Source organism: Poecilia formosa, unplaced genomic scaffold (assembly GCF_000485575.1).
Source record: "Poecilia formosa unplaced genomic scaffold, Poecilia_formosa-5.1.2 Scaffold115, whole genome shotgun sequence".
NCBI lineage: Eukaryota > Metazoa > Chordata > Actinopteri > Cyprinodontiformes > Poeciliidae > Poecilia > Poecilia formosa.
Window position 1 is genome coordinate 1,042,320 of NW_006800054.1, and position 25,798 is coordinate 1,068,117.

The following is a 25,798-nucleotide window of genomic DNA, read 5'->3' on the forward strand; positions in this document are numbered from 1 at the left end:
AGGTGTACCCACAGACTTGCTCCAAGGGTTACTAAAGTTTATAGAAGTTGGAAACACTTGAAATGAAATGAGAAAACCTGTCTTCCTGCCCTGACAAATGGGAGAACCCGCTCGCACTCACGTGTCCAGACACACATCTTGATTAACAGACATTTCAGAGAAGTGCCTCGATTGATTACAGCCGTCTCACTCAGAATCAACAGCAAATTTCTTTGGGGTAATTTACAATCTTCTTCACGATTCTTGGCCAAACTTTAAGTCAGGATGCATTACAGGCCCGGCCCTGACATTTTAATCCCTCTGGGAAAATGAACTCAAGTGTGAAAGATCTGCTCGATACTGTAAATGAAACCTTCTACTAGGGAACATGGTTGAAAGCTAATTTGTGCAGGATCCTTTACCACTGCAATTGATGTCGTAACTGCAGTTCCCCACCCCCTACTTTTTTCAAACCTAAGCAAAGAACAACTAATGGAAAGTAACAACTGAATCTGTGTAATACCAATGACACCACAGGCAGCCACTACAAACGGTCCGCTGAAAGACGAACTCTAAAAGATAGAAAAATGCTGCACTTTTGATCATTCTTATTACACGAGGACAGTGCTGTATTAGTGTTTATGCTGAAACTTTTTATTTCTTTGTGTGTTTTATGCATCTTACACTACTGGAATTTTTCCCTTTTACAGTAAGTTGAGAAATTAATTTATCATTTTTAATGTGAATATCTTTGGTGAGTGAAGATTGACAAAATGATTGTTACTGCTTGACACAAAAACACATTTTTTAAAATGTGTAAAATAAATGCTTTCCTGCAGCTTTTTTGTCTTATTTTTTTGTTGCCTCTTATTATCTCTCATAATGAAATATTTTCCCTGGAGGCCTTGGTTTTCAGGTTATAATCAAGTTTCTACAAGAAGAGAATACTCTGCTTTCTCTCCTGATGACTGCACATCACTTACTCTGGTAAAGTCAAGCTATGAAAAAGCTAAATCTGCCTAATCTTGACATGTAATATATTAATTAACTATGTACCTAAAGCAAATGTACCGGTATTTATTATTTTTCTTTTTCCAGACCAATAATATCTGTGAATTGTCAGGTTTTCTCTTCAGCCCTTGAAAAAAGAAAGTATTTACACATTAATTTGATTTAAATAGAAATACCAAGAACCAATGTTCACTTGTATAGGCTTTGTTCATTTCTACTTCGATTAATAAGAAAATATAAGTGCAACATTAAATCTAGAACTATTAACATGAGGAAAGAGACTGCTTATTCTGTTCCAGACAGGTGCATCCAGCTGAAAATCCTCTTCCTCTTAAGAACAGTGCAGTCTCATCAGTGATGCACACACTCTGAACATGTAAAGGTCAACTTTGACTCATCTCTTTGTGCGCAATCAATGAACTTGAATTTATTGCAGCAATACCAAAATGATTTGATCTTAAAACATAGTTTTACATGGTGTCAGTTAAAGAAAAGTTCTCTCTGCTGCTTTCAGCATAACTTGTACATGTTCTGGTGACCATCTAGAGCCAAAACAATCAGAACTGGTCATCTAGAAAACAGCAACCTATTCAGATGCTTTTCGTTGAACATCATGCATAAAAACATATACATGCTTAAATGACAACTCCGAATTTTCTTTCAAAACCCACTTATGCTTCACTTACACTTTTTTTCTTTATCTGTTTTTCTTCCCTCTCTGTTCTGGACTTTACATAAGCTCCCATAATTAGACTCCCTTTTACTTTCAAACTTCCATCTTCAATCATGCTTGCATTTTGCTCCTATAAATTCACATTTTATGACTAAACTTTATTGAGTGCAAATGTTATGCAAACATTGATCACCAGATGTACCCTGGTTGGTTAATCACAAAGATTTCTATGGTCAGTGGGCTTTTACTTAATGCCACTTGCCTCTCATGGGAAAAAAGCTTAATGTTTGCCATTAAAAAGGTTTGATAATGAACTTTACCCATTAAACAATATTCATTACATTCCATGGTTGTCTGCTCTCTGGGGTAATTTAGCAACAAAACATCAGCACAATAACTTTTAAAGACAAATTCCCCTGGGTTCATATTACCAAAGTGCACAATAATATAAAGAGAACTAATGGTATCGGTTTGCACTTTATTTGGAATGCAGTTATAAGAAGTAATGAACATATGTACCAAATCTTAGCATCCGATGAGTAAGGATTTAGGTAAGTGGAATTTAAAAACCACGTTTTTAAAACAAGCACAACAGTTTTTTGTTTGTTTGTTTGTTTGTTTCATTTTAACTTGCAAGCTATTAAAGTAAAAATGTCGTTCCTGATAAAGGCTTTGTGTTATTCATATGGTCACACAGATTTGACAATAAGTAAATGTTTGATTTCTATACGATTTTCAGTCTTAACCAAGTTCAAACTATTAATCATGACGTCTCATGAAGAGGCACTTTCAAACAAAGATGGACAACCTGCTGTCCAAACCTACTGACAGCATCCATAACACAGATTCACAGAGCAGAGAAAATGTTCTTGAGCTGGATGACTCTCGTGATGTCTCTGGCACCGTACTTCCTAAAAATGGCATCGCCCTCTCTGCTGATATGACAGCATAAATCTTCACTGCTGAGGCCGCTCCATTATTAAACTATCACTCACTTTGATTACAGATGTGATATCTGATCATTAATCACAAGTAACAGAAACCTGCCACCTCCAAAAGTCTATTAGGAGTTAACAGTCCAGCAGTCCAGGTGATTACAGCAATCCTGCGCCCATTTCAGCTCAGCGAGGAACAGAGGTTAATGGCAATTTAGCATCACGGGAGCCACACGTCTATTTCTCTGATTTAATTGGAGAGAAATTGGCTAAAAATAAAAGGCTGGATGAGCCTGATGTTTCAAGGGACTTTCTTTTTGTCATCAGAAAGCTTCTTGGTCAAATACGTAAATCAAAAGTTTGACGACGCAGTGATGGAGAGGCACAAAAGTAAAAAAAAAAAAAAGAAAAATCTACGTTGAACGAGATCCTATTTAACTGCTGTCATTTCAACTTAGGACTTTTCTCAAATAAGAATTACTCATGGTTTGTCCTGCAAGGGGAAATGACTGACACTTGCTCTCCTTGAGCAATAACACGTTCAATTGAACTGAGCTCTGAACTGTCACATTAACATGTGGCAAGGCAAAAATATCCACAGACACTGAAATAGAGAAGCCTTTGAAATCCAAACATTTACAAATGAGTATCAGTGCTCCTTCTGAGACTTTTCTTTGTTATCTTTTTAATAATACTGAACACATAAGATCATGGTCAAAGCAAGAATATTCTGCTGGGCGAAAATACCATGAATTTTTCAACGTTTTTTTTTTTTTTTTTTTTTTTTTAGAATTTTGTGGCGACTAACACTAGACTGAAAACACAGTTAAATTTTTTTTTCTCATTATTCTAATGGTGTCGGTCAGTGATAGTCATGACAACTTACCTTGTAAAACCCTCTCCTCTTTAGTTTTTGAATTTTGTGTGCAGCTTTACTACAGCATCTTAGCCGATACAAATGGAAAGATAAACACAGAAAAGCCTTCAGCGACTCTTTTAGGTTTTATAGTAAAGCCTCCAGCAATGTGACAGTCAAGGATATTTATATGTAGGGAGCAGACAAATTGCATATCTTCAGAACATTTCACTCTCGGATGATGGAAAAGTACAAAAGAGAGCAGAAAGTTGAGGCAGAGGAGGAACAACTCAGACAGGATTTGATCCTTGGTCAATAGGCATACGCTGAGTCTGACAAGAGGGGAAGGTTAACAAGCTGAAGATCTCCAAAAGGGAACTAAGAATGGCAAAGTACTAAATATATCCGCAGAGACATTGTCTGTAAAGGTGTGTTCTTTTATATTTCTGTGACCAAACAGAAACGGCTTGAAATTAACCCGAAGCTGATAAACATGCATTAATGTACACCATCAATACATAACACAAGAATCATTTAATTTACATTTAAGCAGGAAAGTAATAAGTGGCACATGCTTGTGAAAGTGTTGAAATGGTGAAAAAAAATGTCGGGTTATGTTTAATCAGGAAAGAAAACATTGCATTTACTAAGACTTAACGGGGTAAAACCTGTTCAGTAGTTTTTGCAGAATGAAGACGTGCCTTTATTTAGATGCATTTATTTCTGTATGGATGTCAAAGCATTCATGCAAAAATATAAAGACAAATTTCCCCAAGTCAGAACATATTCTACTCTTATTTCTTTTTATATGTATATAATTTCAATATTTTGCTCCAGGAAATCATTTTCAGGGTGTGTATAAATGAAGAATCAGCCAGTTTCATAGAAGCAACTCTGCATTTAGTCATCCAGAACTAGTGAAGACACGTTTTCTGAAATTAAACTCAAGCTACAGAATAGGGGAGAAAAGTTGACTGACTTTAGGTTACTTTGAACATTATTGTCGATACAGAGATCCCGATCTGAGGATTTCAGAAAAAGCTAAAACTATTTTCAATCACAACATTCTCTCAAGTTTACAGAAGATGGTCAGACAAAAATAACAACAAAGCAAGCACTAATGGGGATGAAAGTCACTTGTTGATGTCCATGGGAAACAGATTAAATTCACAGCATTTTTTTAGAGCCACATTACCCCATTTGCTCTCCCAAATGTGCACACATCAGCTTGGGGAAAATTAGGGTTAAGTGCCTTGCCCAGGGCATGTCAACATGTGGTAGAAGGAAGCTGAAATCGGGCCAAACACTATTCGATTTCAAAGCAACTGCTCTGCCCAAAATGCCATTGGTGCCCCAGAATTGACAGACTCAAGATAATAGAAAAGCCACAAATAACGTCTCGTTATTTGGAGAATCACTGAGACCAAAACCTTGAAGCAGACGGGGTAGGTCAAAAACAACTAGATAAGGTGCAGCTCCAGATCCCAAGACTGAGGTGAGAGTTTGCACAGGCTCACCAAAATTGGACAATACCAATTTTAGAAAAACTGCACTTGGTCCCACAAGTCTCAATTTAAGTTGCAACATTCAGAATTTGGTGCAAAAACATGGACGTTTTTCACAATGATTTTTGGCATGGTTTTGACCCCTAGTGGGGNATGTAAGGTAACATTATTACCAGGACACTGCTGCAAAATTTGAAAATTGCATAAAATACTCGTCTGAGCTTTAGAGTGCAAGCAAAAGGGATTCAAAGAATCATTTTCAGAACTTTTTGACTCCGAGGAACTGCCTTAGATAAATGGATGACATGTCTTACTCTCGGCCCGGGTCTTGCGTCACCCTTAAATGAGCTAAACTAGACATCTGCACTACCAGTTCTGACCATCACAATTCTTTTATCAAATTTGTTTAACCTAGCATCAAGATTCTTTCTTTCTTTCAAGGTACTATCTATTTTCGTCTGGCACAGTCCTTCAATATTTGGCGGCTGTCACAACTGCATAATGTTCTGATTATTCCAACTCAAATCAAATGTATCCTCAGGGTTTTCTTCTGGGCATTCATGAGAGAGCAAACAGATGTTGCATAAACTTAGATTTTTATTGATTTTTTTCATGTCTTAGAGTTGAAACTACTCATCATTCAAGTTGGTAAATTCATATGCTTTGCTAAAGTATTTGCAACAAATTGAAAATTAATGCGAATAAAATGAAGATAATAACTTGTTTTACATTGTAAACCTATGAAATAAATCTAAACAAACAAAGCTATATGTGAGTCTCAGATTTGCTGCTGAGATAAAACACAAAAACATCCAAATTTTGGATGAATTTTCAGATACACGACAGTGACAGGTCAGGTTGTATAATCAAAACATGCATCACAATTACCATCATCATACTGCACCAATAATCGGTCTGCAAGCTTCAGGCAAATGACTGCATTTGTCATGTCCATCAAGGAGAGGTTTCCGTCCTGCTGTAATACTTCATTTTGCTTTGGCACTTTGGTCAATAAAAGTTGATTCATAACCAAATGTGTCTGGCAGTTTGGAGACCAAATGCTTCATTTACCATTCAGAGACCAGCCATACATTCATGATTGTCTGTTTTCTCCAGACATAAATGTGACTCAGTTGCATCATCAGCCCAAAAACTCGGCAATTTAGGAGAAATAATCTCATGAGTTCTTTTGAAACTGGTCATTAGGTGAATGACATCAGAAGATGCGATGTCTAAATTTCTACAGTTACTGTTTCAGAATGCAGAGCAGTTTCTTTATTTTAGGTACGTTACGACACAGTGCTGATGATAAATAGGACACCTTCTTTATTATTACCAGAGGAAGGGTTCGATTAAAACCTAACCTTTCTCAGAGCTTTCTCTCTCAAGGTAGGGGTAGCCATAGGTTACTGCTAAAGTCTTGGAAATATTGATCCATTTAGTTTTATTTATGATCCCCGAGTTGTTGGCTTGGGTGCCTCAGGGCCACCAGGGAACTATTAATCTTTTATGAGAACGACACCTTTCCGAGCAAACAGCTTTGCTACACACGCAGATGCAGCACACCAACACACACCGGAATAAAAAAATAAAATAAAAAAAAGTTGCAGCTATATCCAAGATGCTTGATAATCTTCAGAGCCCTTATTTCCGCTGAAGGGAGGATCTTTGATTTCTGACTTGTCAGTTCCATGCATTTTTACTATCTTTAGAAAAAAAAAAAAAGATCTGTATGTTCTGGTTCAAAACTGCAACTTGTCATATCAGAACTCTGAACTGACAACACTCACAGTGAAAGTTCGCAAATGTTGCTTTTCAAAATACTACTGCTGGCTGGATTTTTGACGGTTACAACTCTAGTCTGTTGACTACATTTCCAAGCATGTCGCATCATTTGCATGAAGATGGTGAGACATTCAGTAAAAAAAGAAGATAATCAATCTGGAGAATAATTCACATTCAGGTTTGCTATTTTTGTTTGAATACAAACTACAAAGGTGAGCCTGTCCATCAGATAAAGTTGCAGCACCTACCTTGTCTGGAGTTATTGATTTTTACAGCTGTTCTGTTTGTTTACTCCCTGGGAGTCTTAGTGCCTGATAGATTAAATGACTGCTACACAGAAGATATAAAACACTGATGGAGCTGATAGAACAGACAAACACATCTCAAGGTGGAAAGCCAGTGAGAAATAATTAGGATTTTTTTTTGTAATATAGAAAGCTGCTTGTTATTTTCTTAGTTACCAATGCTCTGTCTATAGTATTGTGATTAATGCAAGAGTTTAATTTAGAAAGTAGATAATATCGTCAAAGCGTTTGTCAAAGTCAGTCCCTGGTAAAAATGTATTTGCATTTGGTAATAAGATGAGATCTAGCAAAGCACTTTTTCAAAGGCGTTAATGTATGCATTACACCTTTGGAATCAAAATGCATCTGGATTGCATCTGGAGGCGTTCTGACTCATTTTGACAGGATGGTCTCAAGCTGAATCTGTCAAAGTTGGTCAATTTTCTTAAGAAAAGGCAAATTTTAATATGCACACATAATTGTTGCCGAGCAGTAGAAGGTCAATGATGTTTCCTCCCACCATCCAAAGTCATTCATAAAATGTTAACTGGCCATTTAAAACTGGCAAGTTACAACCAATGATAGGTATGACTGATGGACTGTTAAACAGCCACATCTGGAAACTCGTAGCGTTTGAATAAATGTCCCCATCAACAACCGACAGCATGTGAGCTTTCATAAATGAAGTCATAATTACAGAGAGAAAAGACGTGAAAAGGAGCTCACAGCGGTTGATATACAGTGCTACTTATAAAATTTGTGTTGAACTTATGTAGTCTAAAGATTGAAAAACATTGATGGCCATTTGACAGCTTCTTGGTTTGCTAACGTGTTACTCTTGGCTAAAGTCCAGCAGGTTGTGGTGAAGTTCTGTGTGTGGAACTTTACCACAACCTGTTCAATGTGTGTTCATGGAAGAAATAGAGTGCCAAAAAAGCACCTTGTAGAGGTAGTATTATGTCTTCATGCCAGCTAATGGCACAGCCAGAGCCCATCTGTTATCATTACATCACACCCTTGAGCTGCCTCAGCTGCCATGTTACTTCCAGAAAACACAATGACTCAGCCAGGGCGCATCGACTTAAAAATGGTCTTGTGACATCACACAGATTTCACCATTGGTAGCTAGGGCAGCTGCTACTACTAACGAAGACTACGGCAGATCCAGGCTTTAACGCCACATAAAGTATAGCATCTATTTATGATAAGGATACAGTTCCAGTACTTAGGAATAGGCATTTTAGTTAGATAACTTTGTTGCTTTTAAATTTATTGGGGAAGTTTATCGCTGAAGTTCTTTTTCACCTTGGTTTAAGATGATGGTGTGAAAATTACTTTTCTTCCCACAATTATCACTGTTTCACATGCTCTGGCCAGCTTATGCCATGATGGTGTTCTGGAAAGGAAAAGTAGTTTACGATGAGGAAAACTCAGAGCGGCTTCAAGTTATTACTGATGTGCATGAACGTGAGTGGAAATGACTTTTCTTACAACTCTGAAACAAACAATGCTGTTTGTTTCATTCAAGGGGAACATCAAGTGAGTTCAGTTCAGTCTCAGTATTAACTGTGATGCAATAGATGGTGAACAAAAGATGTTCCCTGTAGCATCCTTGTGGATACCAAATTGTAATGCCTCTCCTCTTGGTTTTGTCTATATTGCCTTGAAAGTGTAAAAGTTAAAAGTGTAAGCTGAGGGCATACGTACCAACTGTGTAAACAGATAGACTAAACTGATCATTTTACTTACTTATTTACATTTTCTATGGGCAGGATATACAACCGAGACAACCAAAAACGGGCTTAATCATTAATAGTTCTGTGACTTCTAACTTTTCTCAGTCCATCATACATATAAGTTGCCACAAGACGTCATAAATTTGCAAGTTTGCTTTGGCATTTACATAAGATGCCAAACACCATGTCACTCATCAGGGGCAATGACATTATCAGTATGTCAACTGGTGAGTTACTTTGCAACAGGGTTGGAGGTACAGAGTACATGTGTGTGAATGAGAGGAGCACATGCGGAACGGTGATGCTACAAGGAGTAGAAGTAAAGAAGGTTCAGGACTTTAAGTGGCCCAGAGCAACGGAGAGTGTGGAAAAGAGGCGGAGAAGCGTGTGAATGGATGGGGAAATGTGTCAGGTGTGATGTGTAATGAAAGGGTGTCGGCAAGAATAAAAGGGAAGGTGAACAAGACGGTAGTGAGACCAACAATGTTGTTTGATTTAGAAACGGTGCAAATGAGGAAACGCTATGAGGCAGAACTAGAGGGTGCAGGGTTCAAGATGTTGAGATTCTCTCTGAGAGTGACAAGGATATGTAAGATCAGGAATGAGTGCATCAGAGGGACAGCAGATGTTTTGATTATTTGCAGATAAAGTCAGACTGAGATAGTTCAGACGGTTTCACTTGAGAGGCAGTGATTATATCAGATGCTGAGTTTGGAACCAACATGGCAGGAAGCCGAGAGGTCAACCAAAAAGGAGATTTAAAGATGTGTGGAAAGATTACATGAAGTTACTTAGAGTGAAGGTTTGTTGTATTATTGGATGCCCGTAAACAAAGTCGGTTTGATGTTGCAACCCATTTAAAGGCAAAAACAACGCTTTGTTTTTTATTCAGACAAATTATGACGACTGAATGAGAGCTGTTTCCTTTAGGAGGTGTCAGTCTAGTTCAGAATGTTTAGGCGGTGAACTATGAATATGAATGAATTTTTTAAACATGTACACTAAATTTAAAGCTAAGGGTAATCTAGCTAAGGGTAATCTAGCACAAAACTGGTGTTTACATATGTAAATATTTTGCATGTCCGGTAGTCAGAGTCTACTCGTTATTTGAATGGTTAAAAACAATTAAAATTCAACTAGATCTAAAAGTATGGATAAATAGTGAATTTTAATGCTCTATTTGCATTTTAATCTTTTAAGTTTGTCCATTTGTAAAGTTCAGAGCAAGGATATGAGATGCTATTAGATATGAGATTAAGCTATTGTCCCTTTAGTGTTTTCTAAGTGAATCAATAACAAGAAATGAGGTGTCTTGTTTCTTTGTGTTTAGTAAAAGCAAAACTTATGGTCTACCCCTCATTAAAAAGATACTAAAAGCATTATGTCCACTAATATTCCACCTGCCAGTTGTATTTTAAAAGGATTAGTTATGTGTAACCGCAGGAAAGGAGAAGATGGTGCAATCAAGTGATCAAAGAGGACCAGTCCTTATTTTCGTATTGAAATCAGGGATGCTTTCATGTCAGTGGGAGCAGTCTGGGGCGATGGGTTCCATGTTGTATTGCTGTAATGTTAATGAGGAACACTGAGGGGTGCCTTTAATATCTACAAAATCTTTTTTGATCTGGTATTTGTAGTGAAGCCTCGTGTTCAGGTTCATTTGTGTAGTTTTAACTAAATTAGCATTCACAACTCACATATGGCTCTGTGTGACTGACTTTATTAGATGTTTAAGAACCAACAAAGTTTATCACTTGAAGTGGTGAACGTAGAAACAGTAAATGAAACGACAAAAAAGATGCATGGCACGGCCCCATTTAATGTATCTGCTGGTTATTGAGATAGCCAGAGTCAGTGGGAGAACATGCTACACCTGAGGCAGATTTCTAAATCAACCATCAGAAATGTACTTTTTGCTTCTTCTTCTTTTTTTTTTTCTTTCACTACGCCCTCAAGAAATTAATAACGCTGCACATGCTATCTGAAATGAAAAGATAAAACTGAGTTCCAAATGCTCCAAGTTTCTTGGCTCTTAGAAGATAATAATTATAAGCAATTAGAAAACCCACATAGGTGTACCCACAGACTTGCTCCAAGGGTTACTAAAGTTTATAGAAGTTGGAAACACTTGAAATGAAATGAGAAAACCTGTCTTCCTGCCCTGACAAATGGGAGAACCCGCTCGCACTCACGTGTCCAGACACACATCTTGATTAACAGACATTTCAGAGAAGTGCCTCGATTGATTACAGCCGTCTCACTCAGAATCAACAGCAAATTTCTTTGGGGTAATTTACAATCTTCTTCACGATTCTTGGCCAAACTTTAAGTCAGGATGCATTACAGGCCCGGCCCTGACATTTTAATCCCTCTGGGAAAATGAACTCAAGTGTGAAAGATCTGCTCGATACTGTAAATGAAACCTTCTACTAGGGAACATGGTTGAAAGCTAATTTGTGCAGGATCCTTTACCACTGCAATTGATGTCGTAACTGCAGTTCCCCACCCCCTACTTTTTTCAAACCTAAGCAAAGAACAACTAATGGAAAGTAACAACTGAATCTGTGTAATACCAATGACACCACAGGCAGCCACTACAAACGGTCCGCTGAAAGACGAACTCTAAAAGATAGAAAAATGCTGCACTTTTGATCATTCTTATTACACGAGGACAGTGCTGTATTAGTGTTTATGCTGAAACTTTTTATTTCTTTGTGTGTTTTATGCATCTTACACTACTGGAATTTTTCCCTTTTACAGTAAGTTGAGAAATTAATTTATCATTTTTAATGTGAATATCTTTGGTGAGTGAAGATTGACAAAATGATTGTTACTGCTTGACACAAAAACACATTTTTTAAAATGTGTAAAATAAATGCTTTCCTGCAGCTTTTTTGTCTTATTTTTTTGTTGCCTCTTATTATCTCTCATAATGAAATATTTTCCCTGGAGGCCTTGGTTTTCAGGTTATAATCAAGTTTCTACAAGAAGAGAATACTCTGCTTTCTCTCCTGATGACTGCACATCACTTACTCTGGTAAAGTCAAGCTATGAAAAAGCTAAATCTGCCTAATCTTGACATGTAATATATTAATTAACTATGTACCTAAAGCAAATGTACCGGTATTTATTATTTTTCTTTTTCCAGACCAATAATATCTGTGAATTGTCAGGTTTTCTCTTCAGCCCTTGAAAAAAGAAAGTATTTACACATTAATTTGATTTAAATAGAAATACCAAGAACCAATGTTCACTTGTATAGGCTTTGTTCATTTCTACTTCGATTAATAAGAAAATATAAGTGCAACATTAAATCTAGAACTATTAACATGAGGAAAGAGACTGCTTATTCTGTTCCAGACAGGTGCATCCAGCTGAAAATCCTCTTCCTCTTAAGAACAGTGCAGTCTCATCAGTGATGCACACACTCTGAACATGTAAAGGTCAACTTTGACTCATCTCTTTGTGCGCAATCAATGAACTTGAATTTATTGCAGCAATACCAAAATGATTTGATCTTAAAACATAGTTTTACATGGTGTCAGTTAAAGAAAAGTTCTCTCTGCTGCTTTCAGCATAACTTGTACATGTTCTGGTGACCATCTAGAGCCAAAACAATCAGAACTGGTCATCTAGAAAACAGCAACCTATTCAGATGCTTTTCGTTGAACATCATGCATAAAAACATATACATGCTTAAATGACAACTCCGAATTTTCTTTCAAAACCCACTTATGCTTCACTTACACTTTTTTTCTTTATCTGTTTTTCTTCCCTCTCTGTTCTGGACTTTACATAAGCTCCCATAATTAGACTCCCTTTTACTTTCAAACTTCCATCTTCAATCATGCTTGCATTTTGCTCCTATAAATTCACATTTTATGACTAAACTTTATTGAGTGCAAATGTTATGCAAACATTGATCACCAGATGTACCCTGGTTGGTTAATCACAAAGATTTCTATGGTCAGTGGGCTTTTACTTAATGCCACTTGCCTCTCATGGGAAAAAAGCTTAATGTTTGCCATTAAAAAGGTTTGATAATGAACTTTACCCATTAAACAATATTCATTACATTCCATGGTTGTCTGCTCTCTGGGGTAATTTAGCAACAAAACATCAGCACAATAACTTTTAAAGACAAATTCCCCTGGGTTCATATTACCAAAGTGCACAATAATATAAAGAGAACTAATGGTATCGGTTTGCACTTTATTTGGAATGCAGTTATAAGAAGTAATGAACATATGTACCAAATCTTAGCATCCGATGAGTAAGGATTTAGGTAAGTGGAATTTAAAAACCACGTTTTTAAAACAAGCACAACAGTTTTTTGTTTGTTTGTTTGTTTGTTTCATTTTAACTTGCAAGCTATTAAAGTAAAAATGTCGTTCCTGATAAAGGCTTTGTGTTATTCATATGGTCACACAGATTTGACAATAAGTAAATGTTTGATTTCTATACGATTTTCAGTCTTAACCAAGTTCAAACTATTAATCATGACGTCTCATGAAGAGGCACTTTCAAACAAAGATGGACAACCTGCTGTCCAAACCTACTGACAGCATCCATAACACAGATTCACAGAGCAGAGAAAATGTTCTTGAGCTGGATGACTCTCGTGATGTCTCTGGCACCGTACTTCCTAAAAATGGCATCGCCCTCTCTGCTGATATGACAGCATAAATCTTCACTGCTGAGGCCGCTCCATTATTAAACTATCACTCACTTTGATTACAGATGTGATATCTGATCATTAATCACAAGTAACAGAAACCTGCCACCTCCAAAAGTCTATTAGGAGTTAACAGTCCAGCAGTCCAGGTGATTACAGCAATCCTGCGCCCATTTCAGCTCAGCGAGGAACAGAGGTTAATGGCAATTTAGCATCACGGGAGCCACACGTCTATTTCTCTGATTTAATTGGAGAGAAATTGGCTAAAAATAAAAGGCTGGATGAGCCTGATGTTTCAAGGGACTTTCTTTTTGTCATCAGAAAGCTTCTTGGTCAAATACGTAAATCAAAAGTTTGACGACGCAGTGATGGAGAGGCACAAAAGTAAAAAAAAAAAAAAGAAAAATCTACGTTGAACGAGATCCTATTTAACTGCTGTCATTTCAACTTAGGACTTTTCTCAAATAAGAATTACTCATGGTTTGTCCTGCAAGGGGAAATGACTGACACTTGCTCTCCTTGAGCAATAACACGTTCAATTGAACTGAGCTCTGAACTGTCACATTAACATGTGGCAAGGCAAAAATATCCACAGACACTGAAATAGAGAAGCCTTTGAAATCCAAACATTTACAAATGAGTATCAGTGCTCCTTCTGAGACTTTTCTTTGTTATCTTTTTAATAATACTGAACACATAAGATCATGGTCAAAGCAAGAATATTCTGCTGGGCGAAAATACCATGAATTTTTCAACGTTTTTTTTTTTTTTTTTTTTTTTTACTGTTTTACTGTCCAGCCTTCATCTTATGACAAAAGGTGGAAGTTTTGTTTTTTTTAGAATTTTGTGGCGACTAACACTAGACTGAAAACACAGTTTAATTTTTTTTCTTCTCATTATTCTAATGGTGTCGGTCAGTGATAGTCATGACAACTTACCTTGTAAAACCCTCTCCTCTTTAGTTTTTGAATTTTGTGTGCAGCTTTACTACAGCATCTTAGCCGATACAAATGGAAAGATAAACACAGAAAAGCCTTCAGCGACTCTTTTAGGTTTTATAGTAAAGCCTCCAGCAATGTGACAGTCAAGGATATTTATATGGAGGGAGCAGACAAATTGCATATCTTCAGAACATTTCACTCTCGGATGATGGAAAAGTACAAAAGAGAGCAGAAAGTTGAGGCAGAGGAGGAACAACTCAGACAGGATTTGATCCTTGGTCAATAGGCATACGCTGAGTCTGACAAGAGGGGAAGGTTAACAAGCTGAAGATCTCCAAAAGGGAACTAAGAATGGCAAAGTACTAAATATATCCGCAGAGACATTGTCTGTAAAGGTGTGTTCTTTTATATTTCTGTGACCAAACAGAAACGGCTTGAAATTAACCCGAAGCTGATAAACATGCATTAATGTACACCATCAATACATAACACAAGGAACATTTAATCTACATGAAATGGTGAAAAAGAATGTCGGGTTATGTTTAATCAGGAAAGAAAACATTGCATTTACTAAGACTTAATGGGGTAAAACTTGTTCAGTATGTTTTGCAGAATGAAGACGTGCCTTTATTTAGATGCATTTATTTCTGTATGGATGTCAAAGCATTCATGCAAAAATATAAAGACAAATTTCCCCAAGTCAGAACATATTCTACTCTTATTTCTTTTTATATGTATATAATTTCAATATTTTGCTCCAGGAAATCATTTTCAGGGTGTGTATAAATGAAGAATCAGCCAGTTTCATAGAAGCAACTCTGCATTTAGTCATCCAGAACTAGTGAAGACACGTTTTCTGAAATTAAACTCAAGCTACAGAATAGGGGAGAAAAGTTGACTGACTTTAGGTTACTTTGAACATTATTGTCGATACAGAGATCCCGATCTGAGGATTTCAGAAAAAGCTAAAACTATTTTCAATCACAACATTCTCTCAAGTTTACAGAAGATGGTCAGACAAAAATAACAACAAAGCAAGCACTAATGGGGATGAAAGTCACTTGTTGATGTCCATGGGAAACAGATTAAATTCACAGCATTTTTTTAGAGCCACATTACCCCATTTGCTCTCCCAAATGTGCACACATCAGCTTGGGGAAAATTAGGGTTAAGTGCCTTGCCCAGGGCATGTCAACATGTGGTAGAAGGAAGCTGAAATCGGGCCAAACACTATTCGATTTCAAAGCAACTGCTCTGCCCAAAATGCCATTGGTGCCCCAGAATTGACAGACTCAAGATAATAGAAAAGCCACAAATAACGTCTCGTTATTTGGAGAATCACTGAGACCAAAACCATGAAGCAGACGGGGTAAGTCAAAAACAAATAGATAAGGTGCAGCTCCAGATCCCAAGACTGAGGTGAGAGTTTGCACAGGCTCACCAAAATTGGACAATACCAATTTTAGAAAAACTGCACTTGGTCCCACAAGTCTCAATTTAAGTTGCAACATTCAGAATTTGGTGCAAAAACATGGACGTTTTTCACAATGATTTTTGGCATGGTTTTGACCCCTAGTGGGGAATGAAAGGGTGGAGCTGGGGAATGAAAGGGTGGAGCTTAGGTTGATGTTACTTTTTTCTGTATTCACTGACTTTATAATAAAAGTTGTTTACAATGAAATGCACATCAGCATATGGAGATTAGTGATATATATTACCGAAAGAAAGAAGAATTCACTTTATTACTTTCTGCCACTAAAATAATATATTGGTTATCAGCATTATAATACTGTTATCTATAACATTCATTTACATTCTGATACACTGACAGATATGAGAACAGTTTTGTGTCTTGTTTAAAATCAGATGTAAGCTGAAGTGGAAAACAACAATGTAGCATAAATACCTACAGAATGTTTCAGACGTTTTTAGTTAAATCGTTGTGCAGAAAAATTATTCCTTTTTCTCATTCTGCTGTTTAGTGTCAAACAAGCTTATATTAGCTGGTTAATTGAATTGGTTTATCTGCCCAGACAGCGAATCCGCAGTATGCTGCTCAACAGACGTATTACCTTAAATATCAGTAATAGCCCATGCTCCTTTCATTTTAATCCACAACTTCCCAGCTAGTCCAATTTCCTTCTTCTGAACAAGAGAAATGCACATGAATGTCAGGAAATGTGCTGAAACATTTAAAGGGGAAGCAGGACAGGCAATGTTTGCTTTCAGAGGCTGGAGAAAACTCTGGTCATGTAGACATCAATGTAATCTAAAAATCACAAAAAATGACTTTATAATACAGGAATCTTTAGATGGTATGTTTTTGAAACCACAACTTTTTGAAATACTAGCTTCATACGCAGAAATGCATTATGAAATTACAGTGCATGAAATAAATGCAGTGGTTCAGTGTTAATGGATTCACCTTCAGGATTTTTCTGTGGACTGTAACTACTCCAATTATTTGCAGAAAATATACAATTTTTTTTTCTGTAGAGCATAACTAAAATATTCAGGGAAAACAATTTTGCTAGAAAAGCAGAAATACATGTAGCAGCAATACTTTTTGGCAAACTATTAGCTGGCGTTTGCAAAGCAGCCAATGCAGGAGCATCATTCATTTCCCTTGCTATACCAACGAAAAGGAAAATAAAGAAGACTAGATGTTAGCTTCTCGTGTAGCACTAAGATGGTTTCTACTGTTCATTTGGTGTTTATATGGTGTTTATACTATTAAAATAGTCAATATATGCATGTACTCTCCCAAGTCCACACAAATACTGGGGGTCCTCTGTGCAGCTTTACTAGAAAATTTCTGGGAGCAAAATTCCCACACATCTTAATGTTAATGTGGCATGCTAGCATTGCTAGATTTTGCTTCTATTTTATTTAAGTATTGTGATATAACACAGCTGCTTTTCAGTGCGCAATTTTGTCCTTAGCACTTAGCTCAGTTCAGTTATTAATACATTATCTTGGGATATAAAGCTCCTGCATCACTCATAAAGATATAGGCTCAAACTGGCTACTTTAACTGGGGCTACTGTACAAGGGTGCAGGCATTAAATAATGAGCAGCAGGTCTCAGTCTTGAATCTTTGGAAAAATTCCTTATGTGTTGTTTTGTAATTAATGGTAACAAGTGCATGTCGAAGACCAGAATGGAGTGAAGGCAGCACATTAATAATGCAGAGTTATGTCTCACCATCGCTCACGCTATAATGTGCAGTTTTCTACGTTAACTGAGAACCAATCGGCTTTCTATCCTCATCAACCTTCTGATGGTACTGTTCCAGAGCACCCTGCCTCCCTGAGCCAATTAATGTGGACGTTTGGAATATTTGCAGCTGCATCCTCTCATACAATTTCGACACTTCTCTAAGAAGTAACTGCAAGTGCTATAGACTTCTGTAAAATCAATAGAGCTGAGATGCCCTTTTAAGTCCTGATGGTGTATGGCAATGTGTTTTTGTTTGATCTTTATGATTCTGCAAGGGAATGGAAAAAGCAGAGGGGAAAAGAGTAAGGAAATTGGTGGCAGAGGAATGTCTTTTTCATCAGATCCTTTATCGTTGTGTGAATACCCGCACACAAAATAAATGAGGCCATGCGTGTGTTCTCTTCAGGAGCCACAGTAATGAACACTGCACCATTTTTCTTCTGAGCCTAAATGGTCTGTCACATGCTTAATGTAACAAGACAGACTGTGCAGAGCAACTGGACAGTACACTGAAACTCTGGGTGAGTTAATTTGGTGTTCCAGCTTGTAGATTTCTGCCTGACTCCAAAGGACACATATGTTGATGTATACTGAAAATCATAACGGACTCACTTTGAGTTGGAAAGGTTAACTGATTACGGTGATGGTTACTTGGTATTTGGAAGTTGGTGGCAGAATTGTGTGAAAAAAGCGAAATGTGAATAATGTCTCCAGCATTTTGTAAAATACTCCATTCAAAATGATTGATTTGATCAAGGACATCAACGAGGCAACATGAAATTAATTAGTCGTTGTCTCTTGGAACAGAGTAGATGGTGAATACCATCAAATATGTCTGAGGAAAAGATTTGCTAAACAAAAGAAATGGGCGTAGAAAGTCACAATTTAATGTTTTTCTGAGCAGAAAAGAAAAACTAACCAGACTGAAATATAAAAAAATAAAGATTTTTACTTTTATGTTACAGGTTAAAGGTGCAAAACACAAGTGTAAGGACAGCTGCTAGGAGTATTTTTTTCAATATTTCAAAATTCTGTGGAACCAGTGCTACTAAAAATACTCTCCAGGCCAAGCTGCCTCTGAAACACTATATTTTAAGGGAGACATGACTACAGACACAGTTTTTACGACAGATTCTTGTTGTAACCTTGAGAGTGGAACATCATTCTAGAGGGAACCTAAACCGGCTGCAGTGCAGCTGCTACAGACTTAACGTCATGTTAAAAGAAGGTTACAGAGTAAAAACAATTGCATATTTTTTAAAAAATAAGGATTTTCACAAGACCTAGTGTCCACATAGTATAGTAAATAAAAATAACAACTCTTAGGTAAATATGTTATAGCTGCAATTTCCCAAATTATAATTGTGCGAAAGTGCTTGTTATGGGTTTTGCCAAATTAAGTGTTGGCTTTTGTGGGAGCTCAGGTAATGTGACCAACATATTACCCAGCAAACACAAGTATTAATGTGCACGGTTACATTCAACTGTCTTAAAAAAACAATCTAAAAAAAAATAACACTTGTGTTTTTTTGTTCTGAAAACAAATATATATATATTTTTTTAAATATTGGTGCTTTGTTCGTCTTCTCCTCTGTTATCACCAATAGTTAACTTACCAACAATAAAAAATATCTAACTCTTTGATTTTCTGGGTTGCAACCAGAGTTGCACCGAGAAGTAGTTAGTATCATGGGATGAGCTGATGTGCAGTTCCACCCGGTGTTTGCTAATTGCTGCTGGCTAGTTTGAAAGAGCTGAGTGGGGGGAGGGAGCTCTGTGAGGTGGAAGCTCAGAAACTCAGAAACTGCAGCTCAGAGACGGAGCTGTGTCTCGAAGGTGGCGCTTGGTCCAATCCTGAAACAATCAAGGTAACGCTTGAGGTATGTTTGTGATGAGGGACTAAAAACAAACTCAAAAAGTTGATTTTGCATAATATTACCCCTTTAAACTACAACGATTTTACATGTTATCCATAAATGTATGCGTGTTTTATAAGGTAGGCAAAAATTCACTCAACAAATGCTCATAGATGTATAATTTGTCAAATACACTGCAACCACTCAGTCTGCCATTAACACGTCAGTAAACTGAATTTTACAACAGGCTGTCATTTGTGGAGCAGCATCAAAGATAGTACTGTGCTTTTCTAGGTCCAGTAGTTGGTTTAATATCATTAACTCAGATGAATATATTGAGCCAGCAGCTTTATTGAAAGTTATTCGAAGGAGCAACATGGACATTGTTCAGGTGGGAAACAGGAGACAAATCTGTCAAAGGTTGGTCAAAGAGAAGTTTTAGTCATCTAAGCATTCTCTTGTGAAGGTTTAGATGAGTAACACCTGTCAATATAGCTTCTTAACTTAACAAACACTGCTTAAAAAGAGTAAGTGGTCCACTATAATAAGAAAAGCCAAGCATTAACTCAAAGGAAATAAAAGAAGCATATATTGAGCAGGGAATTCTTTTAGAGAGACAAACTATTCAGTCTTATACTTGACAGTCTGGTTTGTGTATGTACACAAACTGTAAGCAACTCGTCAGGTTTACAATTCCCTGCATCAGACTTCTGTCACATAAGTGGCCGATAATCAAAACTGAATTGAAAGAATAGTTTGCTAACAGTTGAAATGGTTCCTGTTTGTCACTTTTCAGGACAGAAACAGTCAATTTAATGCCAGAATGCCCCTTATATATATATAAAAATGGACCAATAATGAAGGAAATATGAGGTTTGATAAAAGCTGAAACTTTACTTCTTTTATGTACGATGACAACAATGTTCCACTCTATCACACCGCTGTGCCTTTTGAACTTGATGATTCCCCTGTTGGTGTTTGTCTCTATTGCCTTGTTAATGTACAAACATCTCTAAGGATAGTAAAGCTTTACATTCCTCCAAACCTTTGGTGTCTGCAGCAGATACACAAGCAAATGTGTTATTAGTCTGTCCACCAATCCTGAATTTGTTTTCCCACAGTAGGAAAGCTGACAACTTAGACTGTAAATATACAGATTGTGTTCATGCGAGAGACAGCCTGGTTAATGAAACCAGTCTCTTTAATGGCTGGTTTTTGCAAAAAAGCATTTTGTACTGCTGATCTGACAGTAAAAGTTTAAACAGTTTGTGTCCTGGATGTGCGGGGTCTGCAGTCATGTTAGCTGCTCTTTTCCTGATCCTGTATAAGTCCTGGGTGGAGGAAAGGTATCTGCAGACATAATTGTTTGTTGCAGCTTAGACCTGTTGTCTTTTGTGGACGAGTAGCAGCAGAAAAAAATACATATGACTACCTAGAATATTCAGCAATTGATCTATGCATCCATTGCCTATTCATCCTGATGGGTTGAAGGGGAGGACAGGCTGGTGCCACCAGTGGTCACCCTGGATTGGTTGCTAAACCCAATCCAGGTTTTAGTAACGTGTGCTTCTATCTTATTTGTGCTCTCTGTTCTTGAATAGTTCCCACTATTATAATTTCAGATGAACACATTGTTTTGTAGAGGTACAACACAATGTGGGAGCTGTAGAGGTTCAACTAGGGACAGCTAAAGTGCCTGATTATCAACAGGCCTGCTTGTTTGCAGCCATCAGTAATATGCTTTTTTCTGCTCTGGCCAGTATTAACATGAGCTGGATGAGTCTGTGTTCATTGAAATGCCACCCACAAAACTAGATTGCAGCAATTTCTGCCTTGTGTTTAGTTAATTGTCCGGATACAAGTTAAGATTCATGTCAGAAATGCCAAAAAATTCTTAGCAACAAGAACATGACAGAATACAACTTTATTTTGGACTGTGGGTTATTTATTTGATTATGGTAAGGGTAAAATCTATTCATATTAGCATAGAAATACTTTGGTGTCTGTACAAAATATGCATATATGTGTCATTCTGACACAACACAACCTCTCTGAATTCTAGAGTCTAAGCCGACATTTTTTCTTCTTACTAGAAACCTTCTTATTTTCCTCGGTGGTGTATATGTGTTCTGGATGAACTAATTAATTTAAAACATGTGCTGTCTTCAGGTTCAAGAGCTGGTGTGTCTCAGGATTTCAGAATATCATGGAAGTGTAACCGAATTATTTCTGTAATTTGATTGCTGCAATATTAAATAGATTCATCACACAATGAAGTAATACCTGCCAACTGTTTAGTACTAGAAATGTTGATAATTATGGCCTACAGCTAATATTTTTGAAAAACTATGTTTTTTCCAAAAGTATTTCCAACTACAGAAGAACAATAAACAGTATTTTATGATACAGAAATGTCTATTCACTTGAGAATGTGTCTGGAGCTTCACGGTAAATCCACTCAATACTTGGTCAGGGATGTTTTAGCATAAGTTACTGAATCAATATCACATAGCATAAGAACAAGCAGATTGTGACCAAGTTGTTGAAGAAGCTATAGGCTCTTCAGCTGGTCTAGATTTTTGGATCTGATGTCTCTCAACCATCTTTAGTCAGCTGTGACACTGGATTAAAGTTAACTGCACCACACTAACTTAACCACACTAACTTAACCTTCAGGACATAAAGCTCTGCTGGCTTAACACAGCAATATTGAACTTTACCATGTGTATGTGTGACTCAGGAACTTTGTGTCTGCTGTGAGTTTCAGGCTTTTGGAGTGGAGAACGATTTAAAAACGTTAGAACTGGCTTTAAGTTTGCTTTGCAGATGGAGCATTTGGAATGCATGCAAGACTAAAGACAAAGAAAAAAAAACAGAATATGTGCAGAAAGACTAAATTGTTCACATTTCATTTTCGAATTTTTGCTCACCTGTACCAATCCAGCCCCCTGTCGTAGTTTCTGTCAAAAAAGTGCGGTTCTGTTCCGAGTGCGCGCACATCTGGATGTATCCGGATGAACTCCAGCACCGCCCTGGTTCCCCCTTTCTTTACGCCTACTATTAACGCATTGGGCAGCTTCTTGTTCCCATATTTTTGCGCAACACTCATATTTTTCAAATTCGCGTCTGTCCCGTGAGCACCAGGCGAACCTTGCGCTTTGCTCTGGTCCCGGGGATCACTGGATCCTCGCTGAAAAGCCGACCTGACATTCAGCGAAGCACAATTGTCCAGCTTCCCAAGAAGTTTCTTCCCTCCTGCGTTTTTGCTCGGCGGGCAGCGTTTCCCGTCGTAAGTCTGGTTTGTCATGACTGCACCGCGATAAAAAATAATATTGTAGCATAAGTACGCACAGGATAGAGACAAAGTAAATATGAAGGCGAATCTAGCGCTGACTCTGTTCGCAGATGTGAGGAGCCTTTGCGCCATGTCTCCATGGGTTCAAAGTGCTGCATGATTCTCCATTGGAGTTTTCCTCTCCAGTCGGTCTGCGGTGAGAGCCCGGTGAGAAGTGTACAGATTCCAAAGTGAGACAGAGCAGCGCATGTGGACAGGGGTGGTTTTCTCCCTGGCACCAGCTGCGCTTATGTCCTGCGGACTGATGAAGTGATTGAAAACTTGGATCCGCAGAGGAAATGGGGTCAGTCCTCATCGAAAGTAGCTCCCTTCGACAAACTTGAGCGGAACCATCTGTCTTGAAACGCATAGCCTACAAGAGAAGATTTTTTTTTTATGTTCATCATAATCCTCCTAGTCATCTTTTTTGAGTGCGGGGAAAAAAAGAAAAAGAAAAAAAAAGGAAAAGATCGACTGCGTCTCAGTGCGCCCGAAACTCTCACCAGCGCAATCTTTCTGCTCGCCTCCGGGGAGGATTTCAGTGCTCATCCCTCCTCTTTCTCTCATTCTGAAGTTGCGAAGTTATAGACACTTCCACCACCTGGTATAAATATTTAATCAACATTCTGACGTCACAATATCATAAATCTTTTGGCGTTCTCTCTCTCTCTCTCTCTCTCTCTTTTTTTTTAAGAAACATGCAGATTTTCCTGGAAATATCTGGGTGTAGAGATTTTCCCATTGGGGCCAGAGTATATGTGAATAAAAGGTTAATAAACAAACGAGTTTAAAACACATCTGTGACATCCAGCTATAAAAACGGTATGTGATGTTTGCACTTTCCTGTGGCACAGCTGATAAACGTGGTAAAACTAACATTTTTTAATTCAACTTTGAGATGTAAATGTTACCAATTTGTTTACAATTTTGTTTTAATTGAATTTCCGATTTTTTTTACTACTATTATTAACTTTCTATTCTTTTCTACAGACCGTTAATTAGTAAAAACACCAACTTACCTGTGTCTGCCAAAAAAAAAAAAAAGAACCTGCAGACTAATATCTCATCTTATTTCTGCTGTGTGTTTGCTTTTCACTTGAAACAGAATGATTCATCAAGGTTCGGAGGTATCCTCATGTTGATAAAAAAAGTTTGACACACATGGGTATTACTAGCCTTAGAAAGTCAAGCTCACATGCGAGGTGGATGCAGACTGGAATGCAAAGTTTTTAGCTCCTTTACTCCCATGGTGGGGATTTAGCTTTGAGAGAATATTAACTTCATTGACAGCACAGTGCCTTCTCTGCATTTTATTGGCAACTCTGGTTAACATATATAAAAATAATATAAACCAAAATAAAACCTTTTAAAAAATTGTTTTAGCTCTGTAACCTCGGTTAGTTTTTTAAAAAAGAGAAGAGCTGATGGGTATGGGATTCTTTAAACCCATTTTTACCAAAAGAACATTTTTTGACAATGACGATAGATGGTGTGTGATGGCATGCATAATGGATAAAGTGAAATGCTTGCTAGATGTTTGTATTGCAAGAAAAGCTGCTAATTCTTTTCTTTTGTTTTTCTTTTTTTTAAGTTGCGGTATTCTGTGATAGTTTATACTGCAGGAAGTTTTTATGAAACATGACAGTTTCAGGGCAGCAAACCGACTTTCAAGCTTTGCTTTTTGTTCTCATTCCAGCAAAAGAAACCATATTCTATATTTAAAAATCATCCCATATATACATCTAGTAGCGTTAAATAGATGCTACATAAGAAAAGCATTCAGCTAACTTTAAAAGTAGGCATCCTATTGTGCTGGACACTGACTGCTGTGTCCTAATTAGCATCACATCGCTATGCTGTCATTTGAGTGTGGCACTACTGCCAGCTGGACTTCAGCCTAAAACTCATGTTTCCTGCAGGGAAATTTTTCTTGGGTGATTCACACACGCTTTGAATTTTAAAGTTCTTATAAACTACAAAGAATAAGTAACCCTGCTAAGCAGTATGCATTGTCATATTTCTCTTTCACATCACTCATACAGCAAATAATATCAGTATTTTTCACTTCTCCTTTACTTTATTACTGCTAAAAGAGAGTGGAATCACATTTGCACTGTGATTTAGGAACCCAAAACCAGTCAAATATTCCAGCCACTGTGTATTTTTATTTTTTTTTAAACTGACATTATGAGGGTATATGTTATAGGTGTTATTTTAGGTCCGGTTTTGCAGATAAACTTGAAGAAATAAACAAATCTGAAGTGAGAGATGACGAGGCTCCAAATTCAAGGCAGACAGTTGAGTGTGTCAGTTATGATTTACACTCAAAGATGGCTACTTCTTTCTTATCAGTTTGATGGAAAGTCTGCCATGACAAAACAAAACAAAAAAAACAGGTTAACTGAAAGACGATCAAATTTTGTGTGAAAAATAGACTCCCTTGACTATAATTCAACACAAACTTACCAAAAAAAAGGTGGATTAAAGAAAAAGAAAAAAAAAGGAAACTGTAAAGAAAATGTTTTTGACTGGTGAAATTGTAAAAGTGTTTTACATAAGAACAGAGAGGAAAAGGAAATGTTAGTAAATTTAACTGCAACCAAGTCAAAGGCCAGATGCATATTGGTAACCTACTTTACACATTAAAACCATATTTAATATATACATTGGATCACTCTCTGTTTTGGAACATCCTGTCATGTTGGTTTCAATCGTTTGCTGTTGATTTGAGGTGAAACTGAAGAATTTGAACGCAATCTTTTCACTCTGTGAAGCTAAAAAGCACTAATAGTAGAAATGACCTGACAACACGAACCCACTGACACATGTTTGACGTGGTTCACTGTTCTTTGTTTTGTTTTTTTTATAATTGTTTTTACTGCGGCCAAAAAGCTTAACTGTTGCCTCATGTGATCACTTACAGATCTGAAATGAGATTTACGGTGTCTATTTTCAAGAAGAGGCCTTATTTTTCAAATACATTTTTCTGTCTCTGAAGGTGATACACTG

The 25,798-nt window shown here is 37.2% G+C and overlaps 1 protein-coding gene across 1 annotated transcript in view; it reads right to left on the reverse strand.

The window, feature by feature from the left end:
• hs3st2 (heparan sulfate (glucosamine) 3-O-sulfotransferase 2) overlaps nucleotides 1–23,406 on the reverse strand; it is a 32,508-nt gene extending 9,102 nt beyond the window's left edge. Inside the window, exon 1 of the mRNA XM_007560473.2 lies at nucleotides 22,386–23,406. Within this exon, the coding sequence (XP_007560535.1) occupies nucleotides 22,386–22,882 (497 nt within the window). The 5' untranslated portion in view covers nucleotides 22,883–23,406. The remainder of the gene's footprint in view (nucleotides 1–22,385) is intronic.
• Between the last annotated feature and the right edge of the window lie 2,392 nt (nucleotides 23,407–25,798).